General features: G+C 37.1%; 1 protein-coding gene across 2 annotated transcripts; it reads left to right on the forward strand.

Moving 5' to 3' along the window:
* Window positions 1–181: 181 nt before the first annotated feature.
* Window positions 182–14,952, forward strand: DBF4 (DBF4-CDC7 kinase regulatory subunit; the record flags this gene model as incomplete). 2 transcript variants are annotated; one of them, XM_082298981.1, is made up of 12 exons in its annotated part: window positions 182–322; window positions 1,426–1,604; window positions 3,462–3,656; window positions 4,762–4,812; window positions 5,323–5,392; window positions 5,535–5,611; window positions 7,039–7,069; window positions 7,349–7,391; window positions 9,106–9,237; window positions 11,729–11,843; window positions 12,152–12,279; window positions 13,887–14,952. In XM_082298981.1, the coding sequence occupies exons 1-12, from the start codon at window positions 277–279 to the stop codon at window positions 14,950–14,952; spliced, it is 2,133 nt and encodes a 710-aa protein (XP_082155107.1). In that variant the 5' UTR covers window positions 182–276. The 2 variants fall into 2 exon arrangements, with proteins under 2 accessions (XP_082155107.1, XP_082155108.1); XM_082298982.1 differs by having other exon boundaries at window positions 194–322; window positions 1,429–1,604.
* Window positions 14,953–15,763: the final 811 nt, after the last annotated feature.

Below are 15,763 nucleotides of genomic sequence, written 5' to 3' on the forward strand. Positions count from 1 at the left end.
TCTCCGCGACTGAAACAGTCCGTGGTGCGGCGAGGAGGGAAGGGCGCTCCAACCCCGCCTCCCGAGCCAAAGCCCCCAAACTCCTTCCCCAGAGTCTCCTTCCCCTCCTTCCTTTCCCTTCCCTTGCGCCCGCCCCTCGGCGGGAGGGGCCCGGCCCGCGCGGGCCGTTGGTGAGGGCGCAGGAGCCGCTGCGGCGGAGGCGGGAAGGCGGCCGTGGGGCGGCCGTGCTGATCCCGAGTGCCGGCGGAGCAGAGCACGATGTGACTCCGCGGGAAAATGAAGCCGAGCGCTGCTGAGGCCGCCGACAAAGGAGCGCGTCCCCGTAAGCGGCGGGGGGCTGTGGGCAGCGCGGGGGAGCTGCCGCCGTTCAGGCCTTCCTTCGCAGGTGCCGCCATCCCGGCTGGGGCTGTGAGGCGCCGCAGCCCGCCCGGTGCCGGGCTTGGGCCTGAGCCGACCTTGGGCTGGCGCAGCTGGAAGAGCCTTTGCGTCCCTTGGGGAGTTAAATGTAAAGCGTGTCCCTGGTGTGTGGGGAATCGCCGGGCCGCTGCTGGGCGAGCTGCTCCCCGTGGGCAGCTCTTCTCTGGTAGTTGCATGGAGGGCTCCTTAGGCCCGGGGTGTGAGAACGCACCCCCTTTGCGACAGAGACTCCTTATTGTTATTACAGTCCTACTAATGCGCTCCAAACTTTTAATTATCCTTGAGAAATTTAATATGCATGCTCCAGTATTAATTCCAGTGTTTAGTGTGTTAATTTTTGAACTCCCCTGGCATGTATGTGCTGAGTATAACACCATATTTGATCCCTGATCATCTACAGAATTTTTCTTGCATGCTTGCTTAGCACCCGTCTTTTCTGTTTAGATTCAATATCAGTTACACCAACCTATGCCTCTCCATTTTCTCGTTTATCTTGGTTTTTTTTATCTTCCAGATCCTACAAAACTGACTGTTGTTCCTGCCTTATTTAGTGTGCTCGTAAACCTTACTTAGAGAATTTTGTAGCATGAGTAGTGGTTCTGCTCCCTTTCCTATCTAAGACTGTTTCAGGGAGGGAAGGAATACTTAACAGGGACTATTTTGCATGTTGCCTTTTGTCTTCAGAAGAGGCCTGCTCACTTCCTGTAGCAGCTCTCATTGTCTTGAGCTTCTGCAGAAAATAAGCAATTAGGAGCAAGTCAGTGAGGAAGAAAAACCAATGTAAAACCAATATGTGCAACTATACTTCGAGCAACTTGTTCTAGTGAAAGGTGTCCCTGCCCCTCCTTGCAGGGAAGTTGAAACTACAGGATCTATAAGGCCCATTCCAGCCCAAGCTATTCCATAGAAGCTTGCTCCATCCATTTCCATAATTTAGGAGTTTTCCTTTTTGAAAATAAAACCAAAACTCAGTTCTGTCTAAATTGCCTTTTCTTTTTTTTCTTTCAGCAGATGGAATACAAGCAAAAACAGAAAAGATAAGATCTTCCCTGAAGAATGTGAAAAAAGACACAGGAAAACCAGAGAAACTAAAATTTAAGCCGCTCACTGGGAAGGTGTTTTACCTCGATATCCCATCAAATGTGATCTCTGAAAAGTTAGAGAAGGACCTCAAAGAGCTGGGAGGGGTAAGTTGATAATAGAGACCTGTATGAACCTGGAAGAAAACATACGTATGTGGAATGTCTTTTTTGTGTTCTTTGTGACTGCATTTTAATGTTTGTACTTATTTGAGATGGAGTCTTATTTTTCTCTGTTTGTCTTAAACTTTAGTACAAACAATGAGAAACTTTAGTACAAACAATGAGCTTATCAACAAATTATTCTGTGGTTTTTCAAGAGAAGCTGCTTTACTGATTGGAACAAAAGTTCTTGTTCGGAAGTTTTGTTTTCAAACAAAATTATTTACTTGGCTTAAAATTTTATCTGAATTTATTAGGGTTCATTGTTTGAGGTGATTTTTCTTCTGCTGCTTCTGACTGTATTGACATGTTTATGTGTTACAACTAAGTGTTCAGCTGAACCTGAAAGAGATTAAAGGAAGAGTTTTGTATATGTTTACTGTAAGTCAGTAACTTCACTAACTACTTTTTCTGCAGAGTATCTTGGTGAGTATTTTTGAATACTCTTACTTAACTAATAAATTTTACAAGCATCTTACTAATATTTTTCCTAATTCTCTCTTCTGTGTGGAAGGTACTCTTTGATACAAGCAAGTACAGGATATGATAATAATGTTAATTGCATTGCTTGTATTACTAAACACCTTTCAAGCACAGAGGCAGAAGGGATCTGCTTAAATTGCTAGTTGTTCTGAACATTGCTTTGGCAATACTTCTTTGACCTTAGAGGGACACTGAGCAGCTTTATGAAATTGGTACTTGTCTGAAATCATAGTAGCAGTAAGGAATAGCAATAACACAGTTTTGAGTTAAGTGCATTTTTTTACATTTAACATCAAATAAGTGCATGCTGTCATTTGTCTTTCTAAACCAGAATTTTAGGCATTCATGTGTGAAAAGTAAGTTCAAAACTCAGAGACTGAAAAGAAAGTTTTTTTGCCTTATTCTGAGGAGTAAATGCCTCAATCTGAGGTGCTCAACACCCTCAATATCAATTACCACGTTTCATTGTTACTTGTGTGGAATGCACGCAGAAGTGCCTCTCTCTGTATGTCCTGTTTCTGTAAAAGGTACCTAGAACAGAATTGAAAGGTACTGTTTCAAGCTGTGTGATTTGTGCTTTCCACACTGATTAGTGGAAAAGAAAATACTTCAAACTGTACAAACTGACATGAAATAACACGGCAGATACCTGGTAATCACACTGTAGTTGGCAATGAAACACTGAAGGAGCAAGATGGAAGACAGTAAATGCAGAATAATCACATTTTTATATTGCTTAGTATAAGAATATGAATCTACTTAACATTTTACTTTTTGAGAAGTGTTATGAATAATACAGGTGTGAAACATGGTAGCTATCCTGAAATTTTAGTTTTTCTGCTAGATCTAAACTCAGTAAATTTATAGCTCCTTGCAGACTGTAAATTACATTTGCAAACACCTGCCTTGAAGTTTAGCTGAACACTTCTGTATAATTTCTATTACCTAAAATTAGAGATCATTGTTTTCCTTAGTCTGAATTAGTCTGTTATTACTTAATACAGTGTTTACATTCTTATACTTGGAAAGTATTACAGGTAGGTAGTAAAAAAATTATAATAATCAAAACAAAGCAGAGCTCTTTTGATAAAGATTATGAAATTAAGGGACTGAAATTGGAGTTTGTGACTGGTAAGATGCAAGTACAACTTAGTTGTCATTGTCATCCAGATATTTAGAAAATATTTTCTTGTTAATTCAGTGGTTTTGAACTTTATTGTTTTAGAAGTTTTATCACTTTCCTTTAAAATATTCAATGTAAAATTGAGTTACTGATCTATTGTCCTGAATTAATTATTTTCTTTATATCTTTATATTTAGAGAGTGGAGAGTTTTCTTAGTAAAGATATCAACTATCTGGTGACTAATAAAAAGGAGGCGAAATTTGCACCAGCTCTTGGCCAGATTTCTCCTGTTCCTAGTCCAGAATCTGCGCCTAACGGAGGAAATGGTTCACCTCATCCTAGCAACCGAAAAGACCGAAATGATGGAAGTTCATTTAAGATAGTAGATACAGTAAGTTTCTTAGTAATAGTAAAGCAAATCAGGTGCAACCCATGGGATATGCTCTTTCAATTTTTCTCCTATTTTGTTTCATAAAGGTGGCAGCAGTTCCTTGGGTGAATAAGGGGATTTCTTTCAAACATACTTTTACGCTTATTCAGGCTAACTTGTTAACTAACTCAAACTAATTCAGCAATTTTTTTGAAACTAATTTTAAAAAGGAGCCATTTTTGCAAGTAAGCAGAGTACACTCAAATCTGTTCTAATGTACTATGTCTGACTTACAACATTGATCTCATGTTTGACAGCTGGATCAGGCACGTGATGACATCCAGTGATTCCTGTCTCTTTCGCAACATGGCCTATTAAAATCTGGCTGATTACATGTTCTTAATGCTGATACCTGCAGAAACACTCTGATAGTAGTAGGAAGTAATTAAAATTGAGCATTATGAATGTTAAGTTTCTCTGAGCTCTTTCTTAGGGGATCACATTAATTGCAACAGTTAGTATCTGAATTTATTCAGGTTTATGTGAAGTTGCTTACATGGGCAAGTCTTGTGTCCTTTCAGAATACGGTTGAAATACTTAGCTATACTATATATATGGTGCTTATTTAGAAACATCCAGGCTGCAGGCTGGTCTATGTATTGCATAGGTGAGGGCACCTCGTTTTGCAAACAACCTGCATAGGTAAAGGCAGCTCATTATGAATAAGCAGCAAAAAGTAGAAAAAGGAAATGCACTGGTGATGGAAAAGCAGGGGATTACACAGAGGCTATGATTATATTCATGACTGTTAGCTTAATTTTCACAAGTTCAGTTGATGAAACCTCATCTCCTGGTCTGTGTCACTGGCTGCTTATTCCCACCATCTGTGTTGTTCCAGCCCTAATATTGCAGTGGCCTGCTTTGGCTGAAAAGGATTACTTGTTGGGGGTTTTTTGGTTTTGGGATTTTTCCCCTTAGACTGTATCAACCATAACCTTGTGAGAAAAATGCACATTATTGAAAAATATAATGAACAAAAGGAGACCCTTGTATCTAACATATGTATTGTTTGAGAGCAATATAATTTGTCTCACTTTGTTACAAGTGTGTTTCTGTTTTAATGTAGGTACGTATGAGCAGAGGAAAATCCTTGGTTGAAAAAGCAATCAAAGAACAGGTAAGCCAAATTATCAACAAATTTGTGCTTCAGAACCTTTGGTGGTTTGTTCTTCTAGAAAACAAGTGGTAGTAAAAGTGATCTTAGTGGTTTTAGAGAGAAGTCAGCCATGGAAGTGAAGTGTCAGGTATGTTTTCTGGGTACTTCCTGAGGAATTGAAAGTCTGGAGTCTTAGGACAAGTATTAAAATTTGTCAGGATTGCTAATATAACTAGCATTTGAGAGGTGTTCATGAAGTTAATGTGTAAATTCACTGTCTTCAAATCTTACTATAAAATGTGACAATAAGGAACAGTTTTGGTTTTCTGAAGGTTTAAATATATTCTTCTGATGGTGAGGTGCTGTAATACAGAGACAGAAGAGGAGTCTAGGAGAGTGATAGTCTTTTGGCTAAGAAGCAAAGCATCTGCATTTTAATCTCAGCTTTCATATTATATGTTATATTTGTAATTCTTTTAAGTAATTTACTATGCATTGTTTAAGATTATTAATATAATTTATTGCTTGCAGGACTTAATCCCTTCTGGTAGTATACTGTCCAATGCTTTGAGTTGGGGAGTGAAGATCCTTCATATTGATGGTAAATATTTTTGTTAGATGAAGCCTGCCTTGAACTTGTAATGTTTATTTAACTATTCTTTTGTTGAATTCGAAATATTAAAAATTATGTCAAACATACAAAAATTGAATTAACTGAGTATAATTCTCCCTCTTTTTGCCAGATGTTAAGAATTGCATTGAACAAAAGAAAAGGGAGCTCTATCTAATCAAAAGAGCAGGCAGTTCTTCTAAAGATGTGGTAAGTGCCTCTGCCATTTATAAAAATGCCATTTGTTTCATTGACTAAGAAAACACTTAAGTACTAAAGTACTAAGTACTGCCTACTGTGAAGCCTGTAGATCTTATTTTAACAAAGGTATTGCTCATTTTCAGTTTTGCACAGACTAGTATGTTGTAAGATGTTTAAAAACCATCTTTGAAAGATAAAAGTATTTGCTGTGTATTTCAACGTTATTTAAAAAAATAGCTTTAATAGTAGCATTGATTGTGTAATTTGTAGACCTGTGCTGTTGCAAAGGATATCTAACTATCAGAAGTGCTGAACTGTCTGAAGTTTTCATTCTGCTTGCCTCAAAAGTAGTAAATAATAAAATGTATTGCGGCTTTAATATGATGTAGACGGCAGCTAAGTTACCTTGTATAATTTTCCTTGTGACACAGTGATTAGAAATGCTTTCATTTTGATGGGCCATTCTGAAAAATCATAGTTATGTTTCCTGGAGAAGCTAGGTCTCTATAGGGAATCTGCAACTCTTCTTTTGTAAAGAACTAGCATAAAGCATCTTCAAGCTCTTCTGCCAATAATGTGCAGTTGGCATGTGAAAATGACATTAAAGCTTGTAGCTCTTGCGTGCTTCATCTGCAGTTGCTCTGTAATTTGCACAATTGTCTAGTTTAGCCATGGGGCCTGATAAGTAAATGTGGAACCAAACTACCTGGGGTGTGTTACTTTGTCTTGGAATGTAATATTGGCTAGTTACTGAGGCTACATAAAATCCTCTGCCAAATCATCACTGTGTTCACGGATAGCAGGTGAGATTGTTTTGCAAATAGTATAAAATGAGTTTGTACCTTTACCAGAATCAATTAAAATTAACAGCTAATGCTTGATTGTAGGCTTCACTTTAAGACAAAATATTCCTCTAAATTTTAGTCTTCATTGCTAAAAATAATAAAAGACCCAGCCCATGTAAATCCATTCAAATGAAAAGAATTATATTAATTGGAGATGCTTGCTGTTCTACAGGTTTTGGTGGCATTTTGCAGCTTGCAGTTAATTAGGATTTATCAAGTGTTGTAAAAATGCTATCTGTATTAAAGGCTGAACTTTAAACCATGGCAAGGTAGTTTCAGGGTGGAGAGAGTAAGTGTATAAATTTACCTTTCTTCGTTTCTTTGTTTAGATTTGCTTTTAGGAAAAATAAATTGAGGCATCTGAAGGAGAACACTTCTTTTTTTCAGTGTAGAAATAAATATTTCTTTGGGGAAACACGTTACCTTATTTCAAAGTCCTAGTGAGCTTAGTTTCCTGCAAAAGTCATCATGAGTGTATGAAGTCATGATTAACATAGGGAGACGCTCATAACTTAAATTATCTACAGCTAAATCTTTAAGTAAAGTGCAGAAAAATACAGGGATTTTATACCATCTCTCTTTTTTCAATAGGGAAAACAAGTTACTGCTCAGAAGTCGAAAAGTAAGTACTTCAATAATTGTAGAGGTTTTTGGCTTGACTTATTTTCTGAATGCTTAAGAATGTGCTACAGTTCTCATGTGGTCAAAGGTGGTGCTGTACTCCAATTTGTATGTCCAACAGAAGCATGTAGAAGAACTTTTGTGGAAATCATGAGTTTGTTAAAACCGGTACATAATGAGCTCTAAAATGAAGTCTGCTTATTTTTTAAGCTACTGGGGTAGCATGATAAAGGATGAAAAGTAATTATCTATTGATTTCCTTTTCTCCCCGCTTGAGCAGGTAGACTGAAAAGTCCATTTATCAGGGTGGAAGATAGGAGTCGGTAAGTGTTCTCTTCGTGCATTCAGTAATGTGATTCTCAAACTGAGTAATTCAGAATTACTTGAGAAAGTGTGTCCTTAAATCTTAATTTCTTTCAACTTCCTGACTTCAAATGTCAAGTGTACTGCCCTCTTATAATAACATACAAATGTGTCTAGCCATCAAATGAGATTGACCAAGTAGTAGTATAGTAGGGAATATTTGCAGTAGGTGATGGAAGTGGCAAGTTAACAGGTAACTCCAGTTTGTAGATCATGAGAGTGGGTTCTTCAGTTTACTTCCTACCAAGGACTGTATGAGTGAAAGGGAAACCTGAACCTTTACATCTTTCCTTAGATCCAAATCCTGTAGCCCAAAAGGCCAATAAAACTTTGCATACTGAATTCCAGTCGTGTAGTCCCAACTCAATTACATTCATCTCCTGCTGACACCCTTCAGATGTAAGGAAAGAGAAGTTGATGGTTAAAATAATTAATAGAAATTAGGTTTAATTTCCTGTTCAGTCATTTCTTTTTAAGGGAAAAGTTACAAGCTATTAATCTGACTTCAGAATCCACAATAGTACGCAATCTGATACTTTCAGCCTTGAAAAATGTCACGTCTTTCTGGTCCTGTAATCAATCAGTCTTGGTTGTGTAAGAAAATGCCAGTTAGCCAGAAGTTGTGAGAACAATGAATTGTAAAAAAACGTTCAGTTCTGCACAGCATAATTTGCACCTTTAAATCCCTAACTAACTTCTGAGTTATGATGTTGTTTATAAGTGCTAAGTTCTTTGACCTGGTTTCTCTGATGCTTTCCTGTATTGAAAAAAGAGATCTAAACCCAGTTGTACACTGAGTTGGTGCAACAGGAATGAGGGACCTGAAGATAGTGGGGGGAATTGAACCAACACAGTTGTAAGGACAAGAAATTCATATATAAATATATGTGAATTTGACTTCACAATGTAGTGGCGTACTAAACACTTGAAACACTCCTAAATATTTATGTAACATAATGTTTTTTAATGTTTATGCAACATAAGTAATGGTTCAGAAGCAGAACGTGATGGTTCGCTGTTGCTATTATGTTTTCCAGACTTGCTGTTGTAGTTTTGCCTGGGTAGCTTATAACAGTAATGTGGGGAAGAAATCAGACAACTCTGCCATCAGCATTTCAGTCAAATGATTATTCAGGATGTGAGCTTTTGACATGCCCTATTTTAAAAGTTCTTAATATATTCAGAGCACTGGTATAGTTGCAAGTTCAGGTATCTCTGAAAGTACAGTGGTGTACAGGAATATTATTTTTCTGAAAAATGAGATGGTCAGTTTTTATATTTTGAATGGTGACTTGATTACTTTTTTTTTTTTTAAGAAAATGGTAAAATTAGAAAAAAAATGCATTGGATGTTGGGAACTGATGTAGCTACTTCTCAGGAGCACAAATGCACTGTTGTCCAAATTATTCTTGGGTTTACTGGTTACCCAACTCACAATTAATAGGCACACAAGTCATATCCCAAGGAATGTGTAAGACAGCTGTGGAAACTGAAGGAAAGTATCAAGGAGGGAATGAATTACTTAGTCTAAAATATTTATCTGCTTAGTGTTCTGTGTATGCCATATGTAAAAGAGAAACACCTTCTCAAGATTTTGGACCTGGAGTAATGTATGCAATGTAGCCCTTTTTCTGGTTTTGATGGTTCTCATGCGCTTGTTTTGTGTTAATGCAGCCAGTATCGACCGTTTTACCTGCAGTTACTGAGTTTTCCATTTCTGAACTATTGTGTTCCAAAGCCATACAGTCCATTTGAGGTGGATAAGAAGTATCCTTCTGGTCAAAAGCAAACTCAATCTAAGCAAAGGTTTGTTGAAAACTTTGTTATTGACATGTGGGTAGAGGAGAGGGTTGTTCTCTAAATCATTTCATTACTCATTGTGTTCTAAAATAATTGCTCTTCTTCTGATTTTCTGTGCTATTTAATGCCATGTCTCAGCTTATGTATTTACTACACTGTTAGTGTCCGTCTCTATCTGTACCCTCTTTATCCTGTCTTTAATCCTTTTTTTGGGCATAGAACTGCATACATTCAAAAATGTGGCCTTCTCCTTTCACTGTGGGTCAACGTAAGGTATTTTTTTCCTTTCTGCCACTGGTTTCTTCTTTGTCTTCCTCTTGGATGCTATTCAGTAAGTATTTCACAGGAAGTGGGTTTCTTGAGACTTCTTTTGTATTTATCTGTACAGTACTGAAATAATTAGTTAAATTTTTTAAAGCAGTGATACTCAATCACAGTGCCTAACCATTGTTGATAAAGAGCACATATTGTTGATAATTTACAGAAACTAGATTAACTGCTAATACTGCTTCAACTCTTCAAAGATGAAAAGTGGATGCCAGCTGCCCAGTAAAATTGCAGGTTTTTTTACAGCAAGTGTTTATGTCCTACATTTTGGCATTCAAGCTCTATTTGAGCGCTACAGATGCAGTTAGAACTTCAGCAAATCAACTTCATGATTTGAAACTTATGTTTAAGAGTCTTAATTGGTTTTTTGTGAATCAGTGTGGTTTTTAAAAATCTTTTCTACCTAGCTTATTTCATTGACTTCTTAAATTGATTCCTGTGAGGGACTAAATATGTTTAGGCAAACGGTAGCTTTTCCATATGTGGAACTTTCTGTATTTAGTAGGTTGCTGCTTTTCTTTTTTTGGGGGGCTGAAGACTTAATTAGCTGTGATACCTGTTTTCTTTATAAAATGGCTTCTCCACAGTTTTGTCCAGTCTTGACCTTAATACAGTGCTGGAGGTTTTAGCTGATGTTGCCATAATGCCTTTTTTTTTTTTTTTTTTTTTAGTTGCAATGAAGGTAATATAAATAAGCAAAAAACATATATTGCAAGGGTGACTGCTGTATTAATAAGGAAATTTCTGATTGTGTCTCTTCAGAGGAGGTTGGAAAGACCCATTCTTTTTAAACCGTTAAAAAACCATAAAGGCAGTTTTTGTTTAGACGGATTAAGGAATGTGATATAGTAAAAATTTCAGAATTTATGTTTGAATAAATATTCCTAATTAATACTTCAGGTGGGCACATACCAAAGAGATGTTTAGGTGGGAAATTATTTCATACTCAGTTGTGAGCAATGTCAGTTTTGGAAGAGAGAGAGAGGGGAATGTTCACTTGTTTTATCTTTACCTGGGAGAAAAGCTTGTTGAAACGAAGTTGTTAGTTCTACTTGCTTCTGCATTGGGCAAGACCTGCAGACATATTCAGTCTTCATATGATCCATTCTATTGGTTATATCCTGCTTTTCTGATTCTCTAAGAGTTTTACTGTTTTGCAGAGGGAAGGTGTGAAGGTTGATGTAACAGTTAAAGCACACACTGGGGTTCCCTGTCCTGAGGAACCAAAGAAGTGCTGGGTCAGGATGTTAACAATACATTGCTATGCTTTGTAAGCTAGAGATTTCTCAAGGCAGATTTTCTGATGTAAAGTCCTGACCTTACATTTCTGCAGATACTTGATAAAATCTGTCGGAGTGATTTTTGGCTAAACAGGGAGATGGCACTATTCCTCCAAAGTAAAAGGGAAGTAGAGATTGATGACTTTGCTTTATTGCTGGCATATCAGCCTTAGGTGGTTTAATAGTGGATTGCAGCAAGCGGTAGGTCTCCCCAGATGAGGACTCTGAAGGTCATGGAGCAGCTACTGAGAACCTCTTCATATTTTAATGTCCAGGAAGAACTTGAGGTTCACTTTTTTGCATTCCCACTTAGCCTGTACCTAGAAAAACAGGACAAAATGGCATTAGGTCAGCATATTCAAAATTATGTTTAACCAACAAATATGGCTGTTACTTTTGCCAGAGACTGAGGAGAGGTCATCTTTCTCAGATGTGTGTTTTCTAGGCTTCAAAAATACTGACAGTGGGTGTTAAAATACTTTTCTATTTTTCTGTTTCTAGTTTGGGTTTTATCATCTGTGCACAGAGATTTTTAAATGTCCTTTGATTTTTATTTGTTTAGCAATTTTGTATTATTTATTCTGAGTCAGTGATGGTAGTACATCTGTACTAACCTGGATGTTTTATGCTTACATATAATTCCGCTGGGTCTGCCTGTCTTCTTGCAGTAAATGTTTCTGGGTTTTGTTTGTTTGATTTTAAATCTGTGCATAACTTTTCTCTTTGTTTTTAATAAGCGTTGACTAAAATAATGTAGTTTAAGGGAAAATAGAGGTTTGTTTGGGGTTGGGTTTTTTTTTTTTTTTTAAGTATGTAAGAATGAACATACTGTGAGAGGCAAGCTGAGCACTCAGTCCTGTATTTAAGACTCATTAATATTCTCTTAACAGAAACAAAATAAACAGTGACAAGGACTGTGGAATGCCTGTTCAGTTTCCTCAGAAGGACAAAAAAAAGAGAGGATATTGTGAATGTTGTGGGAAGAAATATGAAGATCTGCAAACAGTATGTGAAATGTCAAGTATATGCTTTGATACCATCATATCTCTTAAGTGTGGTATCACCAGACGTTTCTCTATAATTTTTTATTTTAAAATATTTTTCTGAATAACCAGCAAATGAGTATTTTTTCCCATGTTAGAAGAAGCAATTAAGAATTAAAACCTATCTCTGGTAGCTGAAGGCACTAGTAATTGATGTCTTGGAGATGCTAGTAGTAAATTAATGATATTTACTTGCTCCTTCTTGTACTGCTGACTTGTATATTCGTATCTGTAGTCTTAGATTTGTTTCATGTTTTCTCTTTATTGCAGCATCTTGAAAGTGAGCGGCACCGAAATTTTGCACAAAGCACACAGTATAAAGTTGTTGATGATATAATCTCAAAGTTAGTTTATGAGTTTGTTGCATACAAAGATGATGATACAGGAAAAATAAAAAGGTGAGTTACATTTTGTAAATTCTAAAGACTCTGTGAGTCATGACATTGAACATAAAGATAGTCCTGAAATTCTTGATCTGAATAGAATAGGATAAATTCATGTTTTGAACTCTGAAATAAATAATGGAAATTTGCAATGCAGCTGTGCCTGGCAAATCAGTTCTGTAAAGCAGAATTTAGGAAAAAAAACAATCAGAAGTGCAGATGACATCAGAGAAAGATGAGACTGAATTTTGCCAGAAGTTGTCCTACCTATCTTCAGCTTCTATAAAGCAAAATCTGCTGTACTGAAATACTGCTATCAGAAGGACAGCAATGTCTGGACATCTTGCTCTGAATGCTTTCTGTCATTTTTGGTAGTCTAAGTCAAAGGACAGAAAATCAGTCAATCTGATCTCCCTACCTGTGGAAAAACTTTCTGCCTGTACTCTAATAAACCTCTTAGCTTGTGTGCTGCCTGTGCAGAACAGAGAAAGCAAATGTCACTTCGTTCCTTGTAGCTCAAGAGCTTGAAAGGGTGAGAAAGGCTTGTTTGCTGTCTTGAACTGTAGGCACCAGGGTCTTTGTTACGTGAACAGTAACATTATTCACGGTTGCTCTGATTTTTTGCAAATGAGTCAGGAGATAAGGAATTCTTGTTTATTTATTAAAAAAAAAAAGGCAAGTAATGAAGAAATAAAGATATATTCTTAGTGAAATCAAAGGAAATGCGAACAGAATCAAACAACTGATAGCGTAATGAAAGCAAGCCTTTATTTCTTTTATGATTTCAAAATACTTGAGAGTTGTTAGGCTTGAAATCCTGTCAAGAAAATTATGTTAATTTTGTGTATATATCATAGAATATTTGTAAGTATTTATAGCCATTGCATTATATTCACTAACTTTTGTTCTTAATGCTGCTGTAAATTGAGATTTACTGAAATACTAGACTACTTTGTGTGTTTTTAAAACAATTTTATGAGCTGTAGAAATCAGTAAGAAAATATCAAATTCAACTATAGACGCTCTGCTCCTGTAGAAATAGTGTGTTACTGTTGTAGTACTAGGTTTGGTTTAGCAAGCTGCAGCTTTCCCTGAGAGCTCAGCAGAGCTGCTTTGGGCAGTGCGACCATTTCGCCTTCCCGTAGTCCATTTTGGACGACTCCATGGTTTTGCCCCGGCAGCTCTCAGCTCTACAGCACAGTGATGGCGAAGGAGGCGAGAAGGGTCTCCATTGGGGGGTTCAGAGGGCCTTTAATGGTTACATCTTGTCCTGGCAACCCCCAGAGGCAGAGGGACCCTGTGATCCGGGCGCAGGGGCTTTTTCTCAGGGGCAGTCCATGGGCGGAGTTGGGGTACAGGAACCAATAGGGAGAGCCCAAGGGAGGGGCCAGGGCCAGGAGCAGGGGAAAGTGGGGGGAACAATATGGGATCAGAAAAGCAATGGGTAAACAGATCATCACCACATGTTACTACCCTAAATATATCTTTCCTTGAAGAGTAAAAACAAAAACTCCTTTGTTAGTTCAAAAATCAGTAGTTAGTTTCCAGAATCGGTTGCCTATGGAGTTATGTTGCATGGGGTTTTTTATGTTTGTTAATATTTTTAAACAATTTCACTGTAGGACAAAATGTAGCACAGGATATTTTTCTCCTATAATTGGAAAGATAACCAGACCAGATGAGCTGAAAGAGCGACTGAAAAAGCAACGCATTTCTTTGAAAACTTACTCATGGAAGGATACTGCAATGCAGGCACTCAAACTGGATCGCCAGCCTGCAGAAGTACAACCAAATTCTGTGCCAATACCTACCCCTGTTTCTGCATCTGTCTGTTCAGTTCTTTACTGTCACCCATCACAACCTTCAGAACTGAAAAGTAAGTTCAGAATTAATAATGAAAATATTCAGACTGATTGCTCCTGTACTGTGAAGGTAAGAGAGACTGTTGTATCATCAGATTCCATACAGCCGCCCCTTCAGAAAACTGACAAAGTGTACACAAAGAACTTGTCTCAAGCTTCTGAGCCATTCAGCAGGGAAATACTGGAACCAGATCTAAGTAAAAAGAATATACAGTGTTTTCAGGAAGGAACGTATACTTTATATTCTCACACCCAAGTTACACATTTTAATGAAAAAGACAAAAACTTACTGCAGCAAAAACGAAAATTAAATAATTCAGTAGTTCTACCAGCAAAGTGTTTGAAAAAAACAGATGCCAATCCTACGTTTGTCAAGAAACATCCTGATCTGTGTGATAATCATCAACAAGTGCAACACAATGTCATTCTGAAGGCTGAGGTCTCTGATACTGCTGTGAACAAAGAACTTAATGCATCAGCTGCCAGCACTGCCCACAGTTCACCGTCTGGAAAGCTGCACAGAAAAGTGAAGCTTAACTTGGGAAGGAATAAAAGAGAAACCTGGAAACAGACTAAGGAGTTACATGTAAAGAATTCAGATGGACTGTCTGTTCCTGAAGAGAAGAGAAGCTCTTGTAGCTCGCCACTGCAGACCCTATTGGAGTTATTTCAGACAAGTGAAAGAAACTCAGAATTTGGAGGTTTTTCAAGTTACACTGAGAATAAATGTTCAGTGAGCATAAATGATACATGCGAAGGGCAGAATACAAATGTTATGTGGTCATTATTTTCCTCTTCATCCTCATCCCCGTTTTTTGGATTTTAATATTGGTTTATTTAATATAATGATTTTTAGATTGACTTGAAAATTTAAGATTCTATTAATGAAGACTTAAATTGCTGTATTATATGTACAGATTATTTGGTTCTCAAGTTTTTTAATGCAAAATCTTCTGTATATGTATATATGAAAAATAAAACTTAAGTTTGGTTTTGGTCTTGTGTTTTGGATTTTTTTTAGAGGTACTGCTTTATCATGGCTGATAAAAGACTCTGACCCCATACTTGGATTAAATAAATTGCTAGGCAAAGCATGATGCAGCTGCATTTAGATAAAATAATTTTCTAAAATCATTGATTATGATACATTCTGAGTAACCACATTAAAAAGAATCAGATTTTCCACTGTAAATAAGGTAGTCCATTACTCACTGATCATTGATGTTTTGTGGGCATTTGGTTGCTTCCCTTTTGTTCTGCTGCTGCTTTATTAGAGAACACAGTAACAAACATGTATTACATTCTTTGACTACTCTGATGTATTATTATTAACTTAAAAATAGCTCTATTGTGTATTTCAGCTATTAAGAAAGCAGTTAGATGTATAAAAATATATTGTGGGAAAACAAACAAACAAAAACCCAACAGGACAGGTAGGTTTCTGATTGACTTGGGTCCTTTGTTTGATTTTTCTTTCGAAGTAGCCAGCATGTCACATTGGGTTACTCAGAGGCTGAGTGAAAGACACAAGTGAGAGTTGGGAAGACTTTTTTTTTGTTGTTTTTTTTTTTTTTTTAATAATTCAGTTCTTTACCAGAGCTGATTTCTTTCAGAGTTTCTGTATCTGTAAATCATGA

Source organism: Coloeus monedula (genome assembly GCF_965178545.1).
Source record: "Coloeus monedula genome assembly, chromosome: 1".
Classification (NCBI taxonomy): domain Eukaryota; kingdom Metazoa; phylum Chordata; class Aves; order Passeriformes; family Corvidae; genus Coloeus; species Coloeus monedula.